Genomic DNA, 23,227 nt, shown 5'->3' on the forward strand with positions numbered 1-23,227 from the left:
GTATCCCTAGCTTTTGAGATTCCTATGGGAACTTGCTGCTTAAGGCATTCCTTCTAGATCTTTGAAGCTGTGCAGAGTTCATTGTCAATAATTCTATACTGCCTCTCTAGGTGAAACACACACAAGCACAAATATATATATTCATGCATGAATATAAATACACCCATACAGTTTTCGTTACAAAAAATAATTATAATTGTTATTCACAAAAAAACTATAGTAATAATAATTGTATTCTTTAACAGTTTACCCTAAACATCTTTTTATATCTGCACACATGTATTTCTCCTGTATTCAACTCTCAGCCTCTTGTTGATGGACATCTTAATTGCACATTTCTAGAAATTATAATACCAAATTTTGTCAAAATCACCCTTTATATTTAAATGGGGCCAGCACTATGAGAAGAGAACGGCCATGCCAGGCAATGAAAAGATATTTGGGTATAAACAGGGACTTGAGTTCACTCAGTCACCATCATTTAGATACCCCAACTCTGCTCCAGTTCACAAATAGCTAAAAGTTACCTATGACTTTTTCCAGATAGCAATTTAAGAAGCTAGTCTGAAAACATCTCCATTTTTGTTGACATATCTCACCAAATCTCAGTGATAGAAACTTTTTGTTAAAATCCACAGTACTTCAGGGAGAGACTTTGCAGTAAAGTCTTATTTTTTAAATAAAGTTTCTTTGTGATTAAAAGTCATGTAGCACATGTAAATATTCCCAAAGTATTTTTGAAAAAAATTACCTATATTGAGGAAATTATAAATATTTTCAAATATATGCTGTCATCCTCTCTTTTAGTAGCAAAACTATTAAATAACAAGGAATAATATTGTGGTCATAATATTGTTTTGTATGTTTTTATTGGGTTATGGGAATAAATAAAAGGATATAGCTTCGTAAGACTAAGAAGAGCATATTTCCATACTTTCTGTGATGTTTTACATTAATGCTGATAATTTACCCATTTTCTGTTTTCTAATTAACCAGGAAAACTTTCCTGCTGGCAATGCTGAAAGACTGCAAGACCTGAAATCAACTGTGGACTTGCTCACAAGTATCACCTTTTTTAGAATGAAGGTACCTTATTTTATTTCTGACACTGACTTAGTGTGATACAACACATTTATTTCCTGGTTAAAGTCTGGTTTTACCTTTCATTTTGATTGAAGTATAATTTGTATACAATTTTATAATAGTTTCTGGTGTACAACATAGTGGTTCGATATTTATATCCAATATAAAGTGATCACCATGTCGTCACCATACAGTCACTACAGTATTATTGATTATACTAGAGGCCTGGTGAACGAAATCCATGCACTGGGGCGTGGGGGGACGTGTCCTTCAGCCCAGCCTGCACCCTCTCCAATCTGGGACCCCACAGGGATTGGGCCTAAACTGGCAGTCGGACATCCCACTTACAATCCGGGACTGCTGGCTCCCAACCGCTCGCCTGCCTGCTAGCCTGATCACCCCCTAACCACTCCCCAGCCAATACCTAACTGGTCCCCTGCCAGCCCGGTCACCCCCAACGGCTCTCCCCTGCCAGCCTGGTCGCCCATAACTGCCCTACCTTGCCGGCCATCTTGTGGCAGCCACCTTTAACTACATGGGGCGGCCATCTTTGACCACATGGGGCAGCCATTTTGTGAGAGGGCCTGAAGTTCAGTTTGCGTATTACCGCTTTATTATATAGGATTCTCTATACTGTTCATTACTTCCCTGTGACTTATTTATTTTATAATTGGACATTTGTACTCCTAATCCCCTATACCCATTTTACCCATTTCCCCACGCCATCCCTCTGTCTACCACTAGTTGGTTCTCTGATTCTATGAGTCAGCTCCTGTTTTGTTTTGTTTGTTCATTTGTTTTGTTTTTAAGATTTCACACATAAGTGTAATCATATGGCATTTATCTTTTTCTGTCTTATTTCGCTTAGCATAATACCCTCCAGTTTTACCTATGTTGTTAAAAATGGCAGGATTTTATTCTTTTTATGGCTAATATTCTAGTGTGTGTGTGTGTGTGTGTGTGTATGTGTGTGTGTGTGTGCATGTGTGTGTGTGATACATTTTCTTTATCCATTCATCTATCTGTGAACACATAGGTTGCTTCAATATCTTGGATATTGTAAAAAATCCTATATAATAAAAGGCTAATATGCAAAACGGCAGAACAAATGACTGGTCGCATTGACGTGCACTGACCACCAGGGGGAAGACGATCAACGCAGAAGCTGCCCCCTGGTGGTGAGTGTACTCCCACAGGGGGAGCGCAGTTCAGCCAGAAGCTGGGCTCACAACTGGCAAGTGCAGCTGCAGTGGCAAGAGCCTCTCCTGCCTCTGCCACAGTGCTAAGGATGTCAGGCTCCCACACTGTGAGAGGGTGCAGGCCAGGCTGAGAGACCCCCCTGAGTACATGAATTTCATGCACCGGGCCTCTAGTGATGTAATGAACATAGAAGTGCATATGACTTATCAAATTATTGTGAGTTTTTTTCTTCATATAAATATTCACAAGTGGTATTTGTGGGTCACATGATAGTTCTATTTTCTGTTGTTTAGTTTTCCTCCTATCTCCTTGGCTGCTTTTTTCCAGTCTTTACCATGTTTTCCAGTATTCACTGCTTTGTTCTTCCTCATTTGCCTGATGTCGTAGGGATAGAATTTCCCAGAGTTTATTTCTTGGACCTCTTCTCTAACCATGTTCCATTAGTGTCATTTCTTTAAATTTTTTTCTAAGCTAATAATTATATATATCTCCAAGGAATCTCCACAACTCTAGACTCATTTATCCAGATGTCTACTTGAAATCTACTTTTATGCATGATAGGCTTTCAATCTTAACCTCTCTGAAACTGAGCTCCTGATCTCCCAAGCAAAGCCTTGCTCATCTAAGTTGAGGCCACCTCCATTGTACCAGTTTCTCAGGCTAAAACCTTGGGATCCTGACTCCTCTCTTTCTCTCACATCAATCATACAATGTCAGCAAATCCTGCTCTTCATTTCAAAATTAACCCAAATAGGATTTTTTTATAACAGCCAGCTCCTAGCTTACCACTATAGTCCAAGCACTGTCTTCTCTTGACTGGATTACCACAATATTCACATCACTGGTCTTTTCTCTTATTCTATAGCCCACCTTAAGACAGCATAAGGGAACCACTTAAAGGATAAAGTCATTTTGCTCTTCTACTCAAAGAGTCCAATTTCTTTCCACCTTGATCAAAATTAAGGTTCTATATATATATTATTGATTTTTTACAGAGAGGAAGGGAGAGGAATAGAGAGCTAGAAACATCGATGAGAGAGAAACATCGACCAGCTGCCTCCTGCACACCCCCTACCGGGGATGTGCCCGCAACAAATGTACATGCCCTTGACCGGAATCGAACCTGGGACCTTTCAGTCCGCAGACCGACGCTCTATCCACTGAGCCAAACCGGTTTCGGCAAAATTAAGGTTCTTTCAATAGCATATATGTGGTTTTTTCCCAGTCTCATCCTCTTACTTCTCTGAGTTCATATACTATTGCTGTATTTATTCTACTCCATTGAGATACCTCTTATCATCTCTTCTCTATTTTTTCTTTTCAACATGCATCATCATCTATATAGATAAAAGACTAAAATGCTAAGTGTCCATCCAGGTAATGACCTCACATAGCAACGCCTGGCTTCCTCTCCCTAGCTACTAGCCTTCTTGCAGTTTCTTCGGCCCAGGAACACGACTTGCTTTATAGCCAGGTGGAAACATTTCACACTGTAACCAAATGTCTGTGAAGCATTTTTCTGTGCCTTATCTCATTTGATCCTCACAGAAGTCCTAGAATAGGTAGATAGGAGACTCAGTGGAATCCTATTTCCTTTCCATTAGCCAGAAAACGGAGATTTAGAAAGCTTAGAAACTTGACCTGACTGAAAATAAGTAAGAAATGGTGGACCTTGAAAATGACTTCAGGTTTTCTCACTGCACAGAATATATTCAAACACTGCTGCAGTTAAATATTTTACCCTTTGTTCTCCCTGCGTGATCGCAATAATAATCTGCTTTGTGTTGATATTTACTGTTGTGTTGTTGACAATTACCTGAAAGAGAAGTTGGGGTACTTCACTGGGCTGGAAAAAGTTTAGCTAAATCAGAAAGCAGGTCTAATTAAGCAGGTTTATTCTATATCTATAAAAGGCTAAGTTGGCTCTCGCATGCACAATACATATAAAGCCCTTGCTGGCGCCAATCGCACACGTGTGTTTCTATCTGCCATTGTTGATTGTGAATTTGGTTGACACTTGTATTATAGAGAAAGGGTGAATAGTGATATTAAAATATTTCTTCTAATTAATTTTCTTTCAATGTGCACAAATTCATGCACCAGGCCACTAGTGTAATATATTTTACTGATTTTTTTTAATCTACTAAAATTTAGCTCCATAATGAAAGGGATTTGTTAAAATAATATTTTTTATTGATTTAAGAGAGGAAGGAAGAGAGATCGAAATATCAATGATGAGAGAGAATCACTGATTGGGGGGAATTGAGCCTGCAACCCAGGCATGTGCCCTTGACCAGAATTGAACCCGGGACCCTGTAGTCTGTAGGCCGATGCTCTATCCACTGAGCAAAACTGGTTAGGGCTGAAAGGGATTTTTGTTTCTGTTGTTCATTGCAATATAATCATTATCTGGCATATAATAACTGATAAATATTTGTCAAATGATTGAATTAATTAATTAATTAATTGATGTGATTGTTCACGTTTAGTGTTTCTATTTGAATATTTACAACTATGAACATTTTCAATGAGTTGTCACATTAGATAGTTAAAATGAATATTTACTCATTTATAACATTCTATGACCACATTTTTCCTGAACTTTGAAAAATCAACTAAAAACATTTATTAAAATGGTTTGAGTTGTTTATACTAGATTGCAATGTTCCATTTTTCAATTTAAGAAAATAATTTTTCTGTCAGGTTCTGGAGCTGCAAAACCCCCCAAAGGCCAGCATGGTGGTAAAGGACTGTGTCAGAGCTTGTCTGGATTCTACGTACAAGTACATTTTTGATAATTGCCATGAACTCTATTCCCAGCTAATAGACCCGGTAAGAAGAGATGTGTGTCTTTCTGTTTTAATATCTGTTTCCATAAGTTCAGAATGACAATAAATGGGAAATTATGTTCATTTAATTTCAATTACCTAAATGTTTTAAGAATTTTCATATATTTTTTCTTTATATTTGAACATCACTTTTATATACATGAAATAATTCACTTCTTACAATAACTGTATATAGTAAAAGTGGATTTATTGTTCAAGTTTTCAGGTGAGAAATCAGTTTTAGAAGAATTAAGTGATTTACTCAGGGTCACACAGTGGACAAGTGTCAGATTTGGGACTAGATTTAGGATTCTAACTCCTCCTCTTATGTTTTTTCCTTATTTCATACTGCCTCCCTTATTACGTTTTCTCATAAAAATGATGGATGGAGAAAGTTTTATAGAATTCAATGGTAAAATTGTCATACATATAATGTAAATTTATTATTAAGAAATATTTTAAAAATATAAAAGGAAATACAAAGAGTAAGTCAAACATGCATATATTTACCACTTAGATAACCACATGTTAATATTTAGCAGTATTCACTCTGCTTTTTATTGTTTAAAGGTATTAAATGTTATACATGAAATGGCAATTCACTTTGCAGTTCTTCCAAATTTCATTTCCCTCTCTTCCTCATCCTTAAGAGATGAACACTATTTTAATATTGGTCTTTAAACATCTTTCCATATATGCTCAATGAACACTTCAGTTTTATTTTCTGTGAATTACCTATTAATCTTTTGCTTATTTTTCTTTTGGCTAGCTTATATTTTACTTATTGTAGAAAATTCTAAAACATATTCTAAATATTTTTTGTTGATTATGATATTTAATATATTATTTCCTTCTTTAGATGTGATGTCTTTTGATTGCATTGAAGTTTTCTAATGCATGCTATGATTTATACATTGCTATTGTTTCTATAAAACTAGTGTTAGGCAGTGGCTTTTTAACATATATCTATTGCCTACTTCCCTGAAGAAAGCAGTTTTTCCACTAGGTATTTATAGTTGTACAATTATATGTGAACTTCCTGGTTAATTGAATGGGGCAGATTCTAGAAAGCATATGTTGTATGAAGGTAAGTGGTAAGTTTCTCATGGCATTGAATCTTTCTGGGGTCATTGATTCCTTAGCTTAATAGGAGAGAAAAATAAAGCTGATGTTTGTCAGTGTATAAGCAAAACAATATATAACCACATAATTGCTTATAACTTTAGTTTGTCATTCATGCTAGATGAGCTCTAGTTTAGAAACTTGGTTCTCTGAGATTTATAGGGATTAAATGTCTCTCACTTATACGCTCCCATGGGGTGGCTTTCTAGTGTCTTTCCTTCATCTGTTTTCTACTCTCCATCTTCCATTGGAGTATTTTTCAATTGTTCTTTTACATTTTCACATCATTATCTTTATTTCACCTAAAATATAAAATTGAAACTTTTATTATACCTTATAAGTTACCCATATGCAACCTTACTAGTCCCAATTTCCCACTCCTTACACCTTCAAACCCAAACTTATCCCTTTCATGGGCCCTAACCTCTATTATGACCATAAATTCACATCCATGCACTTATGTTTCCTGTTCTGTATGCCTAAAACGTTCTTCTTCCGTTCTCTGCCTTCATTATAATCAAACTTAAATATGACCTCATTCTGCTAAACTGCACCTAGCAAATGAATCAAATCAAGGTAAAGTGGCATACCTTATTTAGTGTCTTTCTAATATAATAATAATTAATAATAAAAAACAGTTTTATTTATAGGAGAGATATAGAAATGGGGGAGATCCCATAAAGCAAACATGCCCCTAACAAAAATTCAATAAATTGTTATATCAAAATGAATCTAATATACCGTAATATTTACTGACTTGATTTTCAAAAAAGATACGTAATTTACCAGCCAACTTGTTTTCATTATAAGTAGAAAGATCTATAGATTTTATATAAAGTATTGTCAGTTGTGTGGAATGTTTGCAGCTAAGCTTTAATTCTAATAAAAAGACTTTTCTTGTAAACTTTGTTATTATTTGAAATTCTAAAGGAACGCCCATTAGGACTGAGTAGTTTAAGAAACGAATGCTTTCTAGATACTTTCTGAAACCATTTCAGGCCAATTTCAATAATTAAGGCTCATCTCTTCTCAGTTGATCTGTAGCTTTGTTGTCTTGGGATCTTAAGTCACACCAGGAATTGCCCTCAAATTCTGATGATGGTATCTTCAAAGTTGAGTACCTTCACAAAATTAACCATCTTCATGATACATCCAAAATCTGATCACTTTTCACAAGCTCCATGTGTCCACCCTGGTCTCAGCCACCATCATCACTCACTTGGATTGCTACATAACTTCCCAATAGATCTCAATGTTTCCACCCTACCACCTTATGTCTGTTCTCAACAGAGCAGCAAGAATGATCCTTTTAAAAAATTAAGTCAGACCATGCCACACTTTTGCACAGAATATTCTAAAGTCCCTTCATTTTAGTCAAATTTAAATTCCTTAAAATGGCCTATGAGACACAGGATCTGGCCCATATTGCACCTTCCACCCCACTTACTCTATTACTCTATCCTTTGCACATATCATCCTGTGAGTGACAGCCAAATAAGAGTTTACCCACAAGAAAGTAACATGAATAATGCTGTACCCCTGGTGTTATGACAGTACCTGGATTATAGCAGATGCTCAAAAAAGCATTTATTGAGCCCTGGCCAGTGTGGCTTAATTGATCAATTGATTGAGAGACGTCCAGTGCACCGAAAGGTCACCATATCGATCCCTGGTCAGGGCACCTGCCCAGGTTGTGGATTCAATCCCCAGTCAAGGTGTGTACAAGAAGCAACCCATCAATGTTTCTCACATTGATGTTTCTCCCTCTCTCCTTCTTCCCCTCCTCTCTCTCTCTAAAAATTGATGAAAACATATATTTTTTAAAAAGCATTTATTGAGTGAAGTGAATAAAGGAGTAAACAATTTTTCTCAAACAATAAGTATATACAAGTATCTTGGGCCTATTATAAACAAGACTGAAAGAAGTACTCTGTTCTGTGGTAGACTCTCAACAGAGCAGCAAGAATGTGCTCTCTGAGAGGAATGGATGAAAGCCTCATCTAGTCCCAACCTGTAAACACATCCTGCAATATCCTTCAGGTCTCTTCTGCTTCAGTAACCTGGAAGGACACACATTCCAGATGGTATAGCTCTCAGATGGAGGAGGGATAGCCAGCCAGTTCTAGTCTTCGGATATTTAAGAACTAATCCATTATCACATTAACTCGCTGAAATATAGAGATTTATTACCACAGCACAACTTGGCTTATTTTGACTAATAGACCTTTAAATCCATTTCCAACCTGCCACATGAACTATTTACTGTTCATTTATGTTTATATGACTCTCCTATCTATAACTCTATAATCTCCATTCATTCATGGGACTAAGTCCAAACTCTTTGCCATATCCAAAAGCCCTCCAACAGCTGAGCTCTGACTATCTTTCCTCATTTCAACCTCATTTCCACTTTATATTCTATGATTCAGCATACTAAACTTGCTGATGCCTTTGTCTACATTGTCTTTGGATGCTTTTGAAGTTGCTTCACCTCCTCAAGCCTCCTCATAGCTAACTCTAGCTCATCTGAACTGTTCTTCAGAAAGCCTTTAGGACCTCTCCTACCTGAATTAGGTGTTTCTGCTCTCAGTGCCCATAATACACTGATATGAGTACACCAATGCACTCATGATGAATTTATTAGGTGCATAAAGTAATATCTGTTTTGCCTATCTTTCCAAGTAGGCTGTGAGTTTCAGCTTTGTAGCCCCAATGTTCAGTTCTGTGCCTGACACAGAATAGGGTTGATAAAATAATTAATAAAAATAAATTTTATAAAAATAGCTTTATGTTACTTAGTTATTTAGTCTCCTTCAACAACTCCACTTGCAAACCTGTGGTTTAGAACTTGATCTCTGATATCAAATTCCAACTCTACTCCTTATTAGTTCTGGGGCATTGGATGAGCTACTTAGCCTCTTCACGTCTCACTTTCTTCATTAGGACATATTTTTAATATTCATGCCACTTCTGTTTTATCTGAGTTTTCTCTAGATGATTTAATGCCTGAAGCCCAAAAATAAGAATTTCAGGGTTGTTAGACACAGTATAATTCTGATTATTTAAATGGAGAAGCATACTTTCTCCAAAGGGGTTTTGAAGAACCAGATGAAAATAGTGTTTGGAATAAAAATTGAAATTACTTTTTGACAGAAAGTCAAAATGATCACAGTTAGAAGAACAGGATAGGAATGTGGTCTCTAGAGGCTGGCTGCTCACTCATGGAGCAGCATTTACCATTTACCTTCAAATGTGGACATACATGACTGATCTCTTGCATAAAGATACCTAAGAGATCAGACTATAAATTAGACCAATGTTGTCAATTATATTTTGTTAAATAATAATGAGTTCTAAGAATCTTCACATAAGCTTATTAACTTTTTGAGTAACCATTTTATAAAATGCCTTTTCTTATCTTATGCCAATTTTTAAAAACTAGAATCTCTGTCTGTGTGTTTTTTTCTGGTTGACATTTGGCATTTGTTAGTTCTTTGTCAACTTTTGACATGGCAGAGATTTCTCGCAACCCGTATTTTTCTTTATCTTTGTCTGCCATAGCATAAATTTATATAATGAAATTGATCAATATTCCTTTTTAAAAGTTGTTTTTTGGAGTTTAATAAGTCTTTCCTACCCATCCCACAGATAGAAGGTCTCTGTACAGACAATAAAATGGATATGTTCTAGCTTGGTAATAATCACTGTTAATTAAGATCACCCAGCTAATTTCCCGGGTGTTATTCCATGTTCCTAAAGCAATCTACAGATTTTCTTTTTTATATAGATAATCTTCCAGGGGAGAATAAAACAAAACAAGTCTCAAGTATATTTGTTTGTTTGTTTTTTATTTAAAAAAAAACAACAACCCACTAATTTGTTCCCTAAGCTCTCCTCAGAACCTACACTAGTACCTAGCATTAATAGCACTGAATATCTATCTGTCTGTCTGACCATCATCCATCCATCTTTTTACTTACCTATCCATCCATCTATCCATGAAAACATTCATATTTTTGCTTGAAGTCTCTTTGTTTCCCTCCCAAATCAAATTTCCCTGTCTCTTACCTCTGAGGCAATCTCTATTATGAATTTGATATTAGCTTTCTGGTTCATCTCTATGTACATTTATTATATATCTATTATCCATTTGTGGTACTTTCTGTATCTTCATCAATTTCTCATATACTACCTCATAAAGACAAGTAGTACAGTGGTATGGGTACATGTGCTAACTCCAGAACCAGACTGCCTAAATGTTATTTGGTAGGTCTGAAGTTTTTAAAGCTCAATATTCCTTTTTTGAGAACCAATGTTCTCAAAACTATACCAACTGTACAGGCTGATACAGTTTGGTACATTTTACTGAAGTTTTACAGCTCTGTATCACATTATTACACCACAATTTGCATATCAACTCCAGTGTCTCATTTTTATTAAAAATAGTGCAATGAATAGGTTTGTGGTGGAAGTGATGTGTGCAACTTCCCGTCTGTAACCTTAAAGAACAGGAGCATGCCCTCCTTTTCCCTGCCCTCCCATTTCTGTTTAAAATTGTATAAACTTGCCATCTTGTGTCATGTGGTCAAAAGCACCCTCTATTTTTTCATGTGTTAAATGCCTTTTCACTTGCGTGATTCCTATATAAACACTGAGTTTAATGAGAACAGAAACTCTATCTGTCTTACTCTTGAATTTATAGCACAAAACAGTGTGCTTCTTATACAGTAGCAGAGATCAATAAATGCTTGCTTACTTAATGGACCTTTGATACAAAAACCTCTTTTTTAAAATTTATTTTCAGTTATAGTTGACAAACAACATTATGTAAGTTTCAGGTGTACAACATAGTGATTAAATATTTATAGACCTTATCAAGTGAACACCCAATCAGTGTAAATGTCCATCTGGCACTATACATAGTTATTATAATACTAGAGGCCCAGTGCATGAATTTTCATGCACTGGGGGGATCCCTCAGCCCGGCCTGTGCTCTCTCGCAGTCCAGGACCCCTTGGGGGAGTCCCACTGAAGGTGTAGGCCCAATTCCTCAGGGCAGTGGGCTTAAGCCATTAGTTGGACAACCTTAGCACTGCCATGGAGGTGGGAGAGGCTCCCACCACCACTGCTGCCCTGGCCAGCCATGAGCCGGCTGAGCGGTGCTCCCCCTTGGAAGCGCACTGACCATCAGGGAGCAGCTCCTGCATTGAGCATCTGCCCCCTGGTGGTCAGTGCATGTCATAGCGACTGGTCCCCAGGCGTTCTGCTGTTAGGGTAAATTTGCATATTACCCTTTTATTATATAAGATTATTGACTATATTCCCTATGCTATACTTTATATTTCATGACTATTTTTATAACTGGCAACTTTTACTTCTTAGTCCCTTCACCTTTTATACCCATCACCCCAATGCCCCTCTCATCTAACAAGCATCAGTTTGTTCTCTGTATATATGAATTTGTTTCTATTTTGTTTGTTCATTTATTTTGTGAGGTTTTTGTCTTATTCTAAATATAAGTGAAATCATATGGTATTTGTCTTTCTCTGAATTGTTTCACTTAACAGAATACCCTCCAGATCCAGTTTATCTCAAGCAGCAAGATTTCATTCTTTTATATGACTGAGTAACATTGCATTGTATATATGTAGCACATCTTCTTTATTCATCTCTTGATAGATACTTAGGTTGCTTTCATATCTTGGCTATTGTAAGTAATGCTGTAATGAACATAGAGGTGCATATATCTTTTCTAATTAGTGTTTTAGATTTTTTCAAATAAATACCCAGTAGAATTGCTAAATCACATGGTGGTTCTATTTTTTCTTTTTTTTAGAAACCTCCATATGTGTTTTTTTTTTAATAGTGGCTGCACCAATTTACATTCCTACCAATAGTGCACAAAACTTCCCTTTCTCTACATCCTCACCAGTACTTATTCTTGTCTCTTTTACAATAGCCATCCTGACAGGTGTGAAGTGATATGGCATTGTGCTTTTGATTTGCATTTTCCTGATGATTAATGATATTGAGCATATTTTCATGTACCTGTTAGCCATCGTATGTCTTCTTTGGAAAATGTCCGTTCAGGTCAAATGTCTTGAAGGAGTGTCCTCATTTACAAGATGAACCTCATCGTGCAACTTTGCTACCTAAGTTGTCTCTCAAACCTAGACAGCTCTTGGTTGTCTCTTCAAGTGTGACAAACTCAAAGCCTGTCACTCAGGCCAAAGCTCCAGGAAAATAAATATTAATACTTATACACTAAAAGTAATTTTTTATTTTGATGTAAAATGTGATGGAAGTATTATCTTGAAGAATATTTTACTGCAAGTTTAGAAATAAAAGCTAAGGATGGATTATAGTGTAGAATTAAATCAACCAATAACATTTTTTTTGCTGTTTTCCCTTTCTGACATACAGCCTGGAGAACTGTATAAAGACTCTTGTTTTCTTATAGTATGTAACAGGTCTGTTTATAAATCGTTTTGATGAAATGTTAAATTTGAAAATAGTTGTCAAGGTCAGCTTTAGAAATAAAATTATTTTTTCCATTTTAACCTCCATACCTGAAATCCTAAAAAAAAAAAAAAAAAAAAAAAAAGTTAATTTTTATTACTATATATTTTACTATATATTTTCACATAGCTTTTGTACACTAATAAATTTTTTTAAAGATGAAGCAGAAATTAAGAGGTTTTATCAAGCTCCTATATTTAAAAAATACTCAAGCTATAAAAATAGATAAATTGCAGGTGTAAACTTTTTAGGAGAGAGTGACTTAGATAATCACTAAGATGACAAGTAGAGGTGGGAATACAAGCTAACAGACTACAAAGGAATACAAATGCTTTCATCCTTTTAGTAGACTATTCTGTGGTTAACATATAAATTATCCTTGTTCTTGGCATAGCATTTTCTTACAAAACTCATTCTTCCTTTTTTTAAAAAAAATAATGTTTGTCTTTCCTTGATTATTATCAAAAGCCATATAGGGCTTACTATGCTAGTTATAGTGTTTCCTAAAGATATCTGACTCTATTTGTTTTTGTGGTTTAAAAAGGCCTAAGAGGATTTTGTATTTAATCAATATGCAATCTGGATTCTTTTCTTAATCAATTTAAATGTTCAACATTTAATCATGTGAAAATGTAGTGGACTAGAAAATACAGTCAACACTGAGCTGGGGAAGCACCAAGGATAAATTTTCTTTGCTGCACTATTATCTCTACATGTAGGGTGACTTTAAGCCCCCCAAATTTGCCAATCTGTGTAATAAGTTGGTATTTGTCTTTCTCTGAATTGTCTTTCTCTGTGTATTTCCTATTGCAGATAAGGCATTAAGCTGGATGCTAGGTAAACTAGAGTAAATAACTCAAAGCCTTGCTTTCAAAAATTATTTTCTACTAAAGAGTTCACAATGTGTAGTCATGGGTTATAGCATCAGCAGCATCTGGGAACTTGATAGAAATGCACATCTGAGGCTCCCCTCGATTACTGAATCAGAAACTCTGAGGGTAGGATCCAGCAAACCATGTTTTAGCAAGCCCTACAGGAGATTCTGATGTGCACTCAATGTCTGAAAATCACTGATCTACTGCATAACTCAGACAAGGGGCAAGTACAATACAGTGTAGAAAGTGCTCTGAGAGAGAAAAGATGGGGTGTTGTATGAGCACTTGGGAGGCCCATGTAATGCCCTGTGGGGTGAGGAATCAGGGAAGGCTTTCAGGAAGAAGTGACTTCCAAGACGATGTAAAGGATAAGTAAGAGTTAAGCACGCAGGGGATATTAGGAAAAAGAAGGATGGCGAGGGACAAAAGGCAGAAGAGTTTTACAAATGAAGGAGTGTTCCACATATGCAAAACCTCAGAGGTGAATGAGGGTTTGATCCCTCTCAGAACTGAAGGATGGAACAACTGTGACAGACCAACCACAGTGCTGAGCTGATCATGAGGCTTAATCAGGGGTGAGGAATGTCACAAGTTATGTGATATTAGTAATAGTGAAAGTTATAGGGACCACAGATAGTTTCTTTCACTGGTGATAGATGAGGCTGAAGAGGAAAGTAGATGCTTTGAAAACCAAGTTAAGGAGTTTGAATTTATTCTGCAGGAAGCGTAAATCCACTGAGAATTTTAAGTCAAAGCATGGCATGATCGGATTTGTGTTTTATAAAGATGGGTCTGGCTGCAGAACAGAGAATCAATTGGAGCGGTAAGACTAGAAGCAAGAAGACCCTCTAAAAGGCTATTTGGGTAATCTGGCTGAGCTATATTTTGTAATAGGACTTGACATGTTCTTGCTATAATAATTTATTTACAAAAATGTGCTCTGGGTCATCAATGTATGTTGAGTAAGAATAAATGCATATGGAAAGATTTAAGTCTTATTTCTTCAATAATGGCTTTCAGTTTGGGGGATTCTGGGCAACTGTAGGTGTGTGTAGAAAGTAAGAAAAATCACGATATTTTCAGTTTATCCAATTGTCCAACAAAAGCATACACTCTGTCAAAGCAAAATTAAAAACTCATGTTTCTTTCATTTGGGCTGAAGTTAGGGCAATTCAGTATAGATAGATACCCTTGTCCTTTAATGCTGATTAGGAACTCCAGCTTGACCTTTACATCTCACTGGAGAACAAGAATATGAGAAAACAGTATTTTTGCTGAGCTGATGAAGTATGAAAGAAAATGAAATGGGATCCATGAGAGAAAACTAAATACGTGTACTTAATATTTAAAGATTACAAACCATGACATGTTTCTATTATGTGATGCTTTGGACCCAGGTGAATTAGGTGGCTACTCAAGCATTATGCATAATTCTGACTTGAAATGCAAAAAAAAAAAGAAAGAAAAATTAAATTGCATGAAAACAGTTCAGTTTTTGTGATAAAAAATGGTATTGTATTTGTAAGTAATTACACGCAGGGCTGCTGTGAGATGGGAAAGCATCAGCTTCCATGAAAGCTTGGCCTTCTTGATATTTGAGCAGGGCCCCAGTTCAATGTTTATTTTTCTTAAAGGTAGGAAGCCTGCTGGGGCTTAATGACATTTTGTTCATATTTAAATCCAATTCCTTTTGGGTTTTTTGTTTGTTTTTTGAGTGGCATATGCTTTTGCAGTTTGATTGAGCTGATGACAGTCAGCACTTTTCGTGAGGAACAGGAATAATTTAGTTTAGTAATTTTTTTATGGGAACAAACTCATATGAATATAAATAAAAAGAACTTTATGGCAAAGAGAGGTATCCTATCTCAGGTTCACCTCAGAGCACCAGCAGTGTAATATGGCACTAATTGTACTTATCGTGTTCCTCATTAAATGACTTAATGGACCTTATTCACTGTGATTTGCATCTAGAAAGGGCTGGCAACACACTTATCTAGTGATTGATTCTCACTGATCATGAGTGTGTGAACTAGGAAACCACGAAGGAGTCTAATTGTAGCATGCTAGAAGGACTTTGGGCGGGACATAAGAACAATCCAAGTGGGTCATAACTTCTAGGCTGGCTACTGCATTTCCATATTTGATGCTGACTCTAGCACTGTGTCTGGAACAGTTCTCATTGCATTACAGAAAATTCTAGCTTCTGAGATGATGCAGCCCCACAATCATCCTAATTGTGGCAGTCCTTTCCTCTTGCCCAGCAGAGGAGACCTCATCTGGAGAGTTAAACTAGTCCCTGTCAGAGCTGCAGAGCCAGCCAGGACCTGGGCTGTTTTAATGGTCCTCGCAGTCCCTTCCTGTCTCCACACTGATCTTGATTTCACTGGATGCAGTGACTTCGCTGGGATTGTTTCCTTCGCATCCTTCCCCTCTGGCCAGCTGACCTACAGGGGCCAAGTCACCACATCTACTGGAAGTCTCCCATCATCTTCATAATTCCTTAGAGAAGAACAAGTCTCTTGTTACTGTCCACAGGCTCTACACTGAAGTAGTCTTTCTTTTAACTTGGCAATTTTATTTATTTATATTTGCTAGATGTCCTTTGGACTCCTTAGGAATTTGGGATAGCACGGAAGTCCAGTTGATTTACAATTTTACACATATCATCTATGTGTCCTGGGAGACTTAAGCTTAATAGTAAAGGAGGCTGAGTCTTTCTGGTCAGTTCTCTTGTGAAAGATTTCTTAGGTTCCCCACCTGTTCTGTACCCCACCACCTTGAACTCCCAGAAGCAGCCCTGTCTTTGTGAACATTGTAGGAATATTCTTTAGAACTTCTTCAGTTACTCTGTCTTCCTGAAGGTTCAGTACTTGATCTGCCCATCTTATTCAGTTGTAAAAATTTCACAGGCTTTTATCTATATATATATAAAAGCCTAGGCGACCAAACGACCAGTCATATTGACATGCATTGACCACCAGGGGGCAGACTCTCAATGCAGGAGCTGCCCCCTGGTGGTCAGTGCGCTCCCACAGTGGGAGCGCCGCTCAGCTGACTGACCCATTCTGGTGGCCCACCAGCCGGGCAGCAGCCACTCCCTCCCTCAGTAGTCCTGCAGGTCCAATCTCTGGAGAATGGGCACTGAGGGACAGGTGCCGCTGGCATGATCCCGACAGCTCCACTGGCCTCCTGGAAGTTGGCCTTGGGCACCACGGACTCGGGCACCATGGCCAATCGCATCCTCCCCCACCCCCACCCTGGATGGGTGCCATACACAGGGCTCAAGGCTGGCTGGTGTTCCTGCGGCAGCGCCAGCCTCTCCCAATCAACTGACTGGGCTCGAGCCTGCGGCAGGTGCAGCAGGACTGGGATGAGTGGTAGTGGTAGTCTCTTTGCCATAAAATTCTTTGTCTTTTTATTTATATTCATATGAGTTTGTTCCCATAAAAAAATTACTAAACTAAATTATTCCTGTTCCTCACGAAAAGTACCAGGTGGTGATGGACCCCGGGTTTCAGCCCGATCCCCGCAGGCCACCCCAAGGGACCCCACCCACGCACAAATTTGTGCACTGGGCCTCTAGTAAGGAAATAAAAATATATATCTGTTTCAATTCCACATTTTAAAAGATATTTAGAATTATATTAACATTTCTGATCTTTGCAGCACTTTAAGTAAAAGTGTTCTAGGAGAATTTGTTTAGTTGTTCCATAGAGGAAAAGCAATTTGGGACAATGCCTACGTGTGTTCACTTATTTTTCTAATTTTATTAACGGCTCTCTTTAAAATGAAGAATCTCTTGTTCAGGTGCAAAGACCTTTTATTTTAAAAGCATCTTATGACCATGATTATCTATTAGTAAGAATTAATGACTGATGTTTCATCTACATATAATTTTGTTGATGTGTTTTCTAGATGTTATACAACAGTTTTTATTTTATAACATGGCAAAACATAATAAAGAAGCTGGCAGCTTAGAGTACTTATGTGTAGCTCTTCCAGATTTCCCCTATGGCTTTGCAGTGTGGGTTTTAATCCTGCTTTGTATTTTGTCTGAGATTCATTTTCTAGTCCAAAGTCAGATCCGTGGGATAAAAAGCATTCTTGTCTGAACACATTTTATTATATTCTATTAATGTGCACACAGACACATCCATACTGGTAAATGTACTTTTTGTTGTTTTTGATTTCTTGGTTCTAAGAGGCGTGTGTACGAGCATTACAAATATTATCTTTTGATTGTTTTGAAAATGACTAACTGAGCCAAGATATTGGCAGTAATTGTAATTCCAGCTTGCTAGGAGGAACAGGTCTGACATTGATGAGAAGAAGAAATCTCTCAGTGATAGTTCTATTAAACACCATCTTGAAAACAGATGGTGTGTCATTGTGGCAATGTGCTTGAGCTCTCAAAGATACTTTACAGAAAATCCAAAGAAGATGTTGTTCTTCATTTTTCTTAAAAAAAAAAAAAAGTCTAATCTTTCTGTAAAGCATATTTGGACAGCTCTTGATTGTATGTGTATGATACATCCAGTCATCTCAGGGCTGCAATGCACTAATGTCCCCGTAAAACAAAGGTCGCTATTCTCAAAACCCAGTTAGATCAGGAATTATTGGGATCTAGCACTGCTATCTTCTCATGTGAAAACTGGCTGTATGCCATCAACCCTCAAGGAGCTTAAAGTGACCTTAGAATTCATGGAATTTAATTATGCATAAGATCAGCTGTTAATGACATGAAAATTATTCATTTAAATCTATTTATATTAAAAGCCTATTTATATTAAAACTTTTTCTTAAAAGTTATCAGAACAGCCGGCCACTGTTGTTCAGTGGTTGAGTGTTGACCCATGAACCAAGAGGTCATCGGTTCGATTCATGGTCAGGGTACATGCCCAGGTTGCAGGCTCCATCCCCAGTAGAGGGTGTGCAGGAGGCAGCCAATCAATGATGTTCTTCTCTCATCAATGTTTCTATCTCTCTATCCCTCTCCCTTCCCCTCTTTCTAAAAGTCAATAAAAAACATATTTTAAAAATAGTTATCAGAACAGAAGTTACCAAGAAATTAAAAGTATAACAATTCCCACACACCTTATATTCCAAGCAAACCAAAGAGTTCCTCGCATATATGGCTCACATTTTTCTTCTGTCTTGTGATTTTTTTATATTTCTCTCCAGCTACTATATTCATATTTCCTAACCCTACCTATCCCTAATGGCTCAATTTAAATACCATATTTTAAATAAAAATTTATTGACAGATCTAATAGTAAATAACTTCTATTTTTAACTCCTAATTTCTTCCACTTCCTATTGTTATTTTTGCAAGTCTTAGCTAGCCTATTACACAACAGGCCCTTTAAAAGAAAGACTGAGTCTCATACATGTCTGAGAATCTCTTTCTTCCTCCCCCTCACCTACACACAGTGCCTTGTATATGGTATCTATTCAACAAATACTGATGCAGCAAATCAATTCAAAATAACTACAATATTTAAAAGTTTCTAGAGTAAAAATGCAAACAATTCAACAAATTATAGCTGTTGTGGCTAGAATGATTGAGGAACCAATTTTATTCAATTTTTATTTAAATTTCACTAGCCACATTTAGCTGGTGGCTATATATTAGAAAAGAAAAAAAAAAGCTCTGGAACTCAAAGCAACTGTTGAAATCCATGCTGTGTTACAATGCTACAGCTGGGCAAGGACCAGGATCCACTAGGATAAGACTCCTTCAAATGTGAAAAGTGTAGAATTGTCCCTTAAATTTTACACTCATGGCATCTCACTTGTCGTAACCTAGTCCCAGCCCCGCATTTCAGTGACTAGTAACAAGAGCTTCTCACCATGACATTTTGCTTTATAATGGTGGACCCATCATAAGCCACAGATGGCACTGGGGCACCACTACATTACAGTTAAGAACAACATCATCTATAGAATGGATTGCTCACATATCTAAGAAATGGCCTTTCTGCTATTGTGGGAATCAAAATACGTTTTCTTACCCCATCCATTTTTTTGGTGGCTTCTTAAATATCACATCTCTTTTCTATAATCAAATTAATGATCTCACCTTTCTAAAGTGACTCTTGGTGCTTTGTATTTGCACTTCTGACAAAATTGGATTTAGAAAGTGAATAGGCAGGGTGATCTAATCAGTTAGTATTTATCTTCTCTAAGTTTCAGTTTCTCTCCCTGCCCCACAATACGGTGATATAATACCCAATTCATGTTTATTTTCTTAATAACTACTTAATGAGTGCCTTCTATGGGCCTAGAATTTGCACCAAATTCAAATAATTCACTCAGCGAAGGATATTTGGCCTTTTGTTGCACAAAGTAGATCTAGGTCAATAATTTAATGAGCAATTGTGATGTGTCTGTGATATGCTGCAAAGCTTCTGTTTCAGTAACTGAAGCAGAGCAGGCACTTTTAAGTATTGAGTTTTAGTATTATCCCTTTGATTATTATTAAAGCTGAAGAGTCTATTTCATAAAACCCAGAGAATGAATAAGTCAGTATAACATTATTGTGTTAAACAACTATATGTTTATTTCAGTTTGTTTGTTAATACAGGAAGAACCATTAGAATCATATGTTTCATGAAGGAATGATTTGTTTAAACATACCTTATAAGAAACCCCAGCACTAAAAATGAAGAAAAATAATAAATTTTGTCTAGTCACCACAATTGATACAATTGAACATCATTGTATTTTTATATCCAAAAGTAAATTATAGAAATAGATTTTGTGCTTTAAAGGATTGTTAATAAACCAGGAAAAGGTTGAATTTTAAATACTGGTGTCCACCATTTAAATGGTAGGGTATTACATTTTTATTTTAATGTTGGTAGTTTTGGACTGCAGTTATTTGGTGTAGGATTAATTTCCTCCCTCAACAAAATATTGCCTTTTCTAGAGCTTTTTTCTTTCTTTACTTGCTAATTGCAATCTACAGTAACAGACACACTTACAACTAAATTGGTAATTGACTATTTAGATCACTGTTCCCTAAGCAACACTAAACTCGTAACTAATGATTCAGACATTAATAAGAAGCAATACAATTTTTAAATGCACCACAAATTTTATGCTTACCCAATGAATTGATAAATCCAGAAGGAAATTCTAGATGGGTGTTATCATCTGTAAAATTTAAGATAGAATATGAAGAAAGCACAGCCTACTTTTGGTTATTTGCAGATAAGTTATCTAGTTGAAAAATCCTTAGATTCCCCTTTGCTTATGACAATTTTACTGATTTGTTATTTTACTAATGGGTATATAAACAATGATAAGAAGTGGTACTAGATTAGTCCATTTACAATTCATTCTAAAGAGGAGATAAGGCCCAGCTGGTGTTTCTCAGTGGTTATTGACCCATGTAACAGAAGATCGAAGTTTGATTCTAGTCAGAGCACATGCCAGGGTTGCAGGTTCAATCCCAGTAAGAGATGTGTAGGAGGCAGCCATTCAATGTTTCACTCTGATCATTGATGTTTCTATCACTCACTCCCTCTTCCTTAATCTCTCGGAAGTCAATTAAATAAACAAATAGGAGCTAAAGAGAACAAAAGGATATGAGGACCAGTTTTGTGCTCTTGTAGTTGTGTGTCTTACCATTTCCTACCATTTTTAAGAGAAATGAAAGTTGATTGTATTGGAATTTTTGGGTTAGAGTGTCTCAGTTCCCATTGGAATTTTTGGGTTAGAGTGTTTTTTCCTTGTGAGCAGAAATAATAGGCAACATTTGTTTCTGATGAGCTCATTGTTTATATGAGCTCATAAGAAACTATCAGTTGTTGAGGTTTTCTGTGCTGTTATCACTGATGTATTATGCCACTTAGTATTTGCTTAGTGCCACATTAACTAGTTCTATCTCTCTCTAAACACAGATTAAAACAACAAAACAAACAAAGAAAATGTATGGTAGCTTGCAGCACCTATTCAGTAAGTGATGGAAGTGAGCTGATCCAATCTGTTTACTGACCACATTTGGCATGGCTGTTAAACACTGAGAAATAGTTAATTTTAGAAAAGCAAGGCCCTAGTGATTGTCTATATTTGCTAAGTCTGACATAAATTTTGGAACCTTAATGTCTCTCAAGCAATTTAATTCACTACATGAAATCAATAAATTCCTTATAATGAAATATAGACATTTAAGCATATAGATAAAGTTTGCTTACTTATTATTAAGCCTAGAGAAAAAGTAGAACCTGAAATCCTTAAGGCTTCTATCAACTTTAAACTCTTTGACTCTGAACTATCTGACAGTTATATGGCATCATGACAGCATCTATATGTACCTCAATGCTAATTCTTTGCAAATTTCTCCTGACTGCATCTTGACTTTTAGTCTACTTTTGACAAAATAGGAATTTGGTGTTTTCTAGTTGATCATTCTGATTTCTAAGCTGACATCTTATCATGTTTTTATTTATAGATTTCAGAACTAAGCCAGCATCCCAAAGACTATTTACAGCTTTCTGGCTTTTGGCTTATAGTAAGAGTCTCACAACTTAGTATCTGGATAAGGTATGAGCATCTAAATGTCTTGCCCTAGCCAGTTTGGCTCAGTGGATAGAGCGTCGGCCTACAGAGCGTCGGCCTACAGACTGAAGGGTCCCAGGTTCCATTCTGGCCAAGGGCACATGCCTGGGTTGTGGGCTCGATCCCCAGTAGGGGGAGTGCAGGAGGCATTCGATCAATGATTCTCTCTCATCATTGATGTTTCTATCTCTCTATCCCCTCTCCCTTCCTCTCTGAAATCAATAAAGAAATATATTTGAAAATAAATAAATATTTAAATGTCTTATAGCTATAAGAAATCTAAAATTTGGAGGAAAAAAAAACAACACTGACATAAGCGTAAAAATTAAAATATCAATCTTCATTAAAAATGCAAAATTTCACCAATCATTATTTTTCTTTTTTGAAATGGATGTCAAGCATGTGAAAGAAATGCATAGAATAGAAGCTCTTAGGTCCAATTAAACACATGCACTACTCATCTCCCATTCTTGCCATTAACATGGCTCCCTATTAGGCTCCCAAGTTAAATAAACATACCAAAGTTATTTCAAAAGGTTTTTGACTGGTCTGAGGCTTATCAGCAATTCTTAGTTCACTATTCTGTTCTGAAGAAGACATGTTATAGAAATTTTAATGGGGTATAATTAAACTATAGGTCTTACAATTCTGTTTGATATATTTAATATTATTTCCATTTGTAAATTTTGGATTCTCAAGATTTGTCTATGATTTACTATAGCTTTATTGAAAGTGGAAAAACTCCTTAATAATGGTAATACGTCATATCAGTGAGTTCTCTCTTATTTATACCTGTTCCCTATTAATAATACAAAAAGAATCAACTTCCTATTTTTCCTTAAGAGCCCAGATTATTTTTTAAATTCTTTTTATTTTGAAAAATGTCCTAAATAAAAAAATAGTTAACATTTATGTTTTTAAAAAAATAATAAGATAAACACCTAAGTACTTGCAACCCAGATCTAGAAAGAGGTTACTCCGATAGCATCTTGTACCCCAGAAATAACTACTTTCATGAAGCTTATGTTAATGATCCCT

The 23,227-nt window shown here is 36.4% G+C and overlaps 1 protein-coding gene across 1 annotated transcript in view; it reads left to right on the forward strand.

Annotated features, from left to right (window-relative positions):
* Nucleotides 1–23,227, forward strand: part of UNC13C (unc-13 homolog C) — a gene marked incomplete at both ends in the record, with an annotated part of 518,328 nt that overhangs the window by 284,059 nt on the left and 211,042 nt on the right. The window contains 2 exons of the mRNA XM_079768690.1: nt 997–1,086; nt 4,987–5,115. Of these exons, the coding sequence (XP_079624816.1) occupies nt 997–1,086; nt 4,987–5,115 (219 nt within the window). The remainder of the gene's footprint in view (nt 1–996; nt 1,087–4,986; nt 5,116–23,227) is intronic.

The sequence above is a fragment of the Cnephaeus nilssonii genome (genome assembly GCF_951640355.1).
Source record: "Cnephaeus nilssonii genome assembly, chromosome: 4".
Classification (NCBI taxonomy): domain Eukaryota; kingdom Metazoa; phylum Chordata; class Mammalia; order Chiroptera; family Vespertilionidae; genus Cnephaeus; species Cnephaeus nilssonii.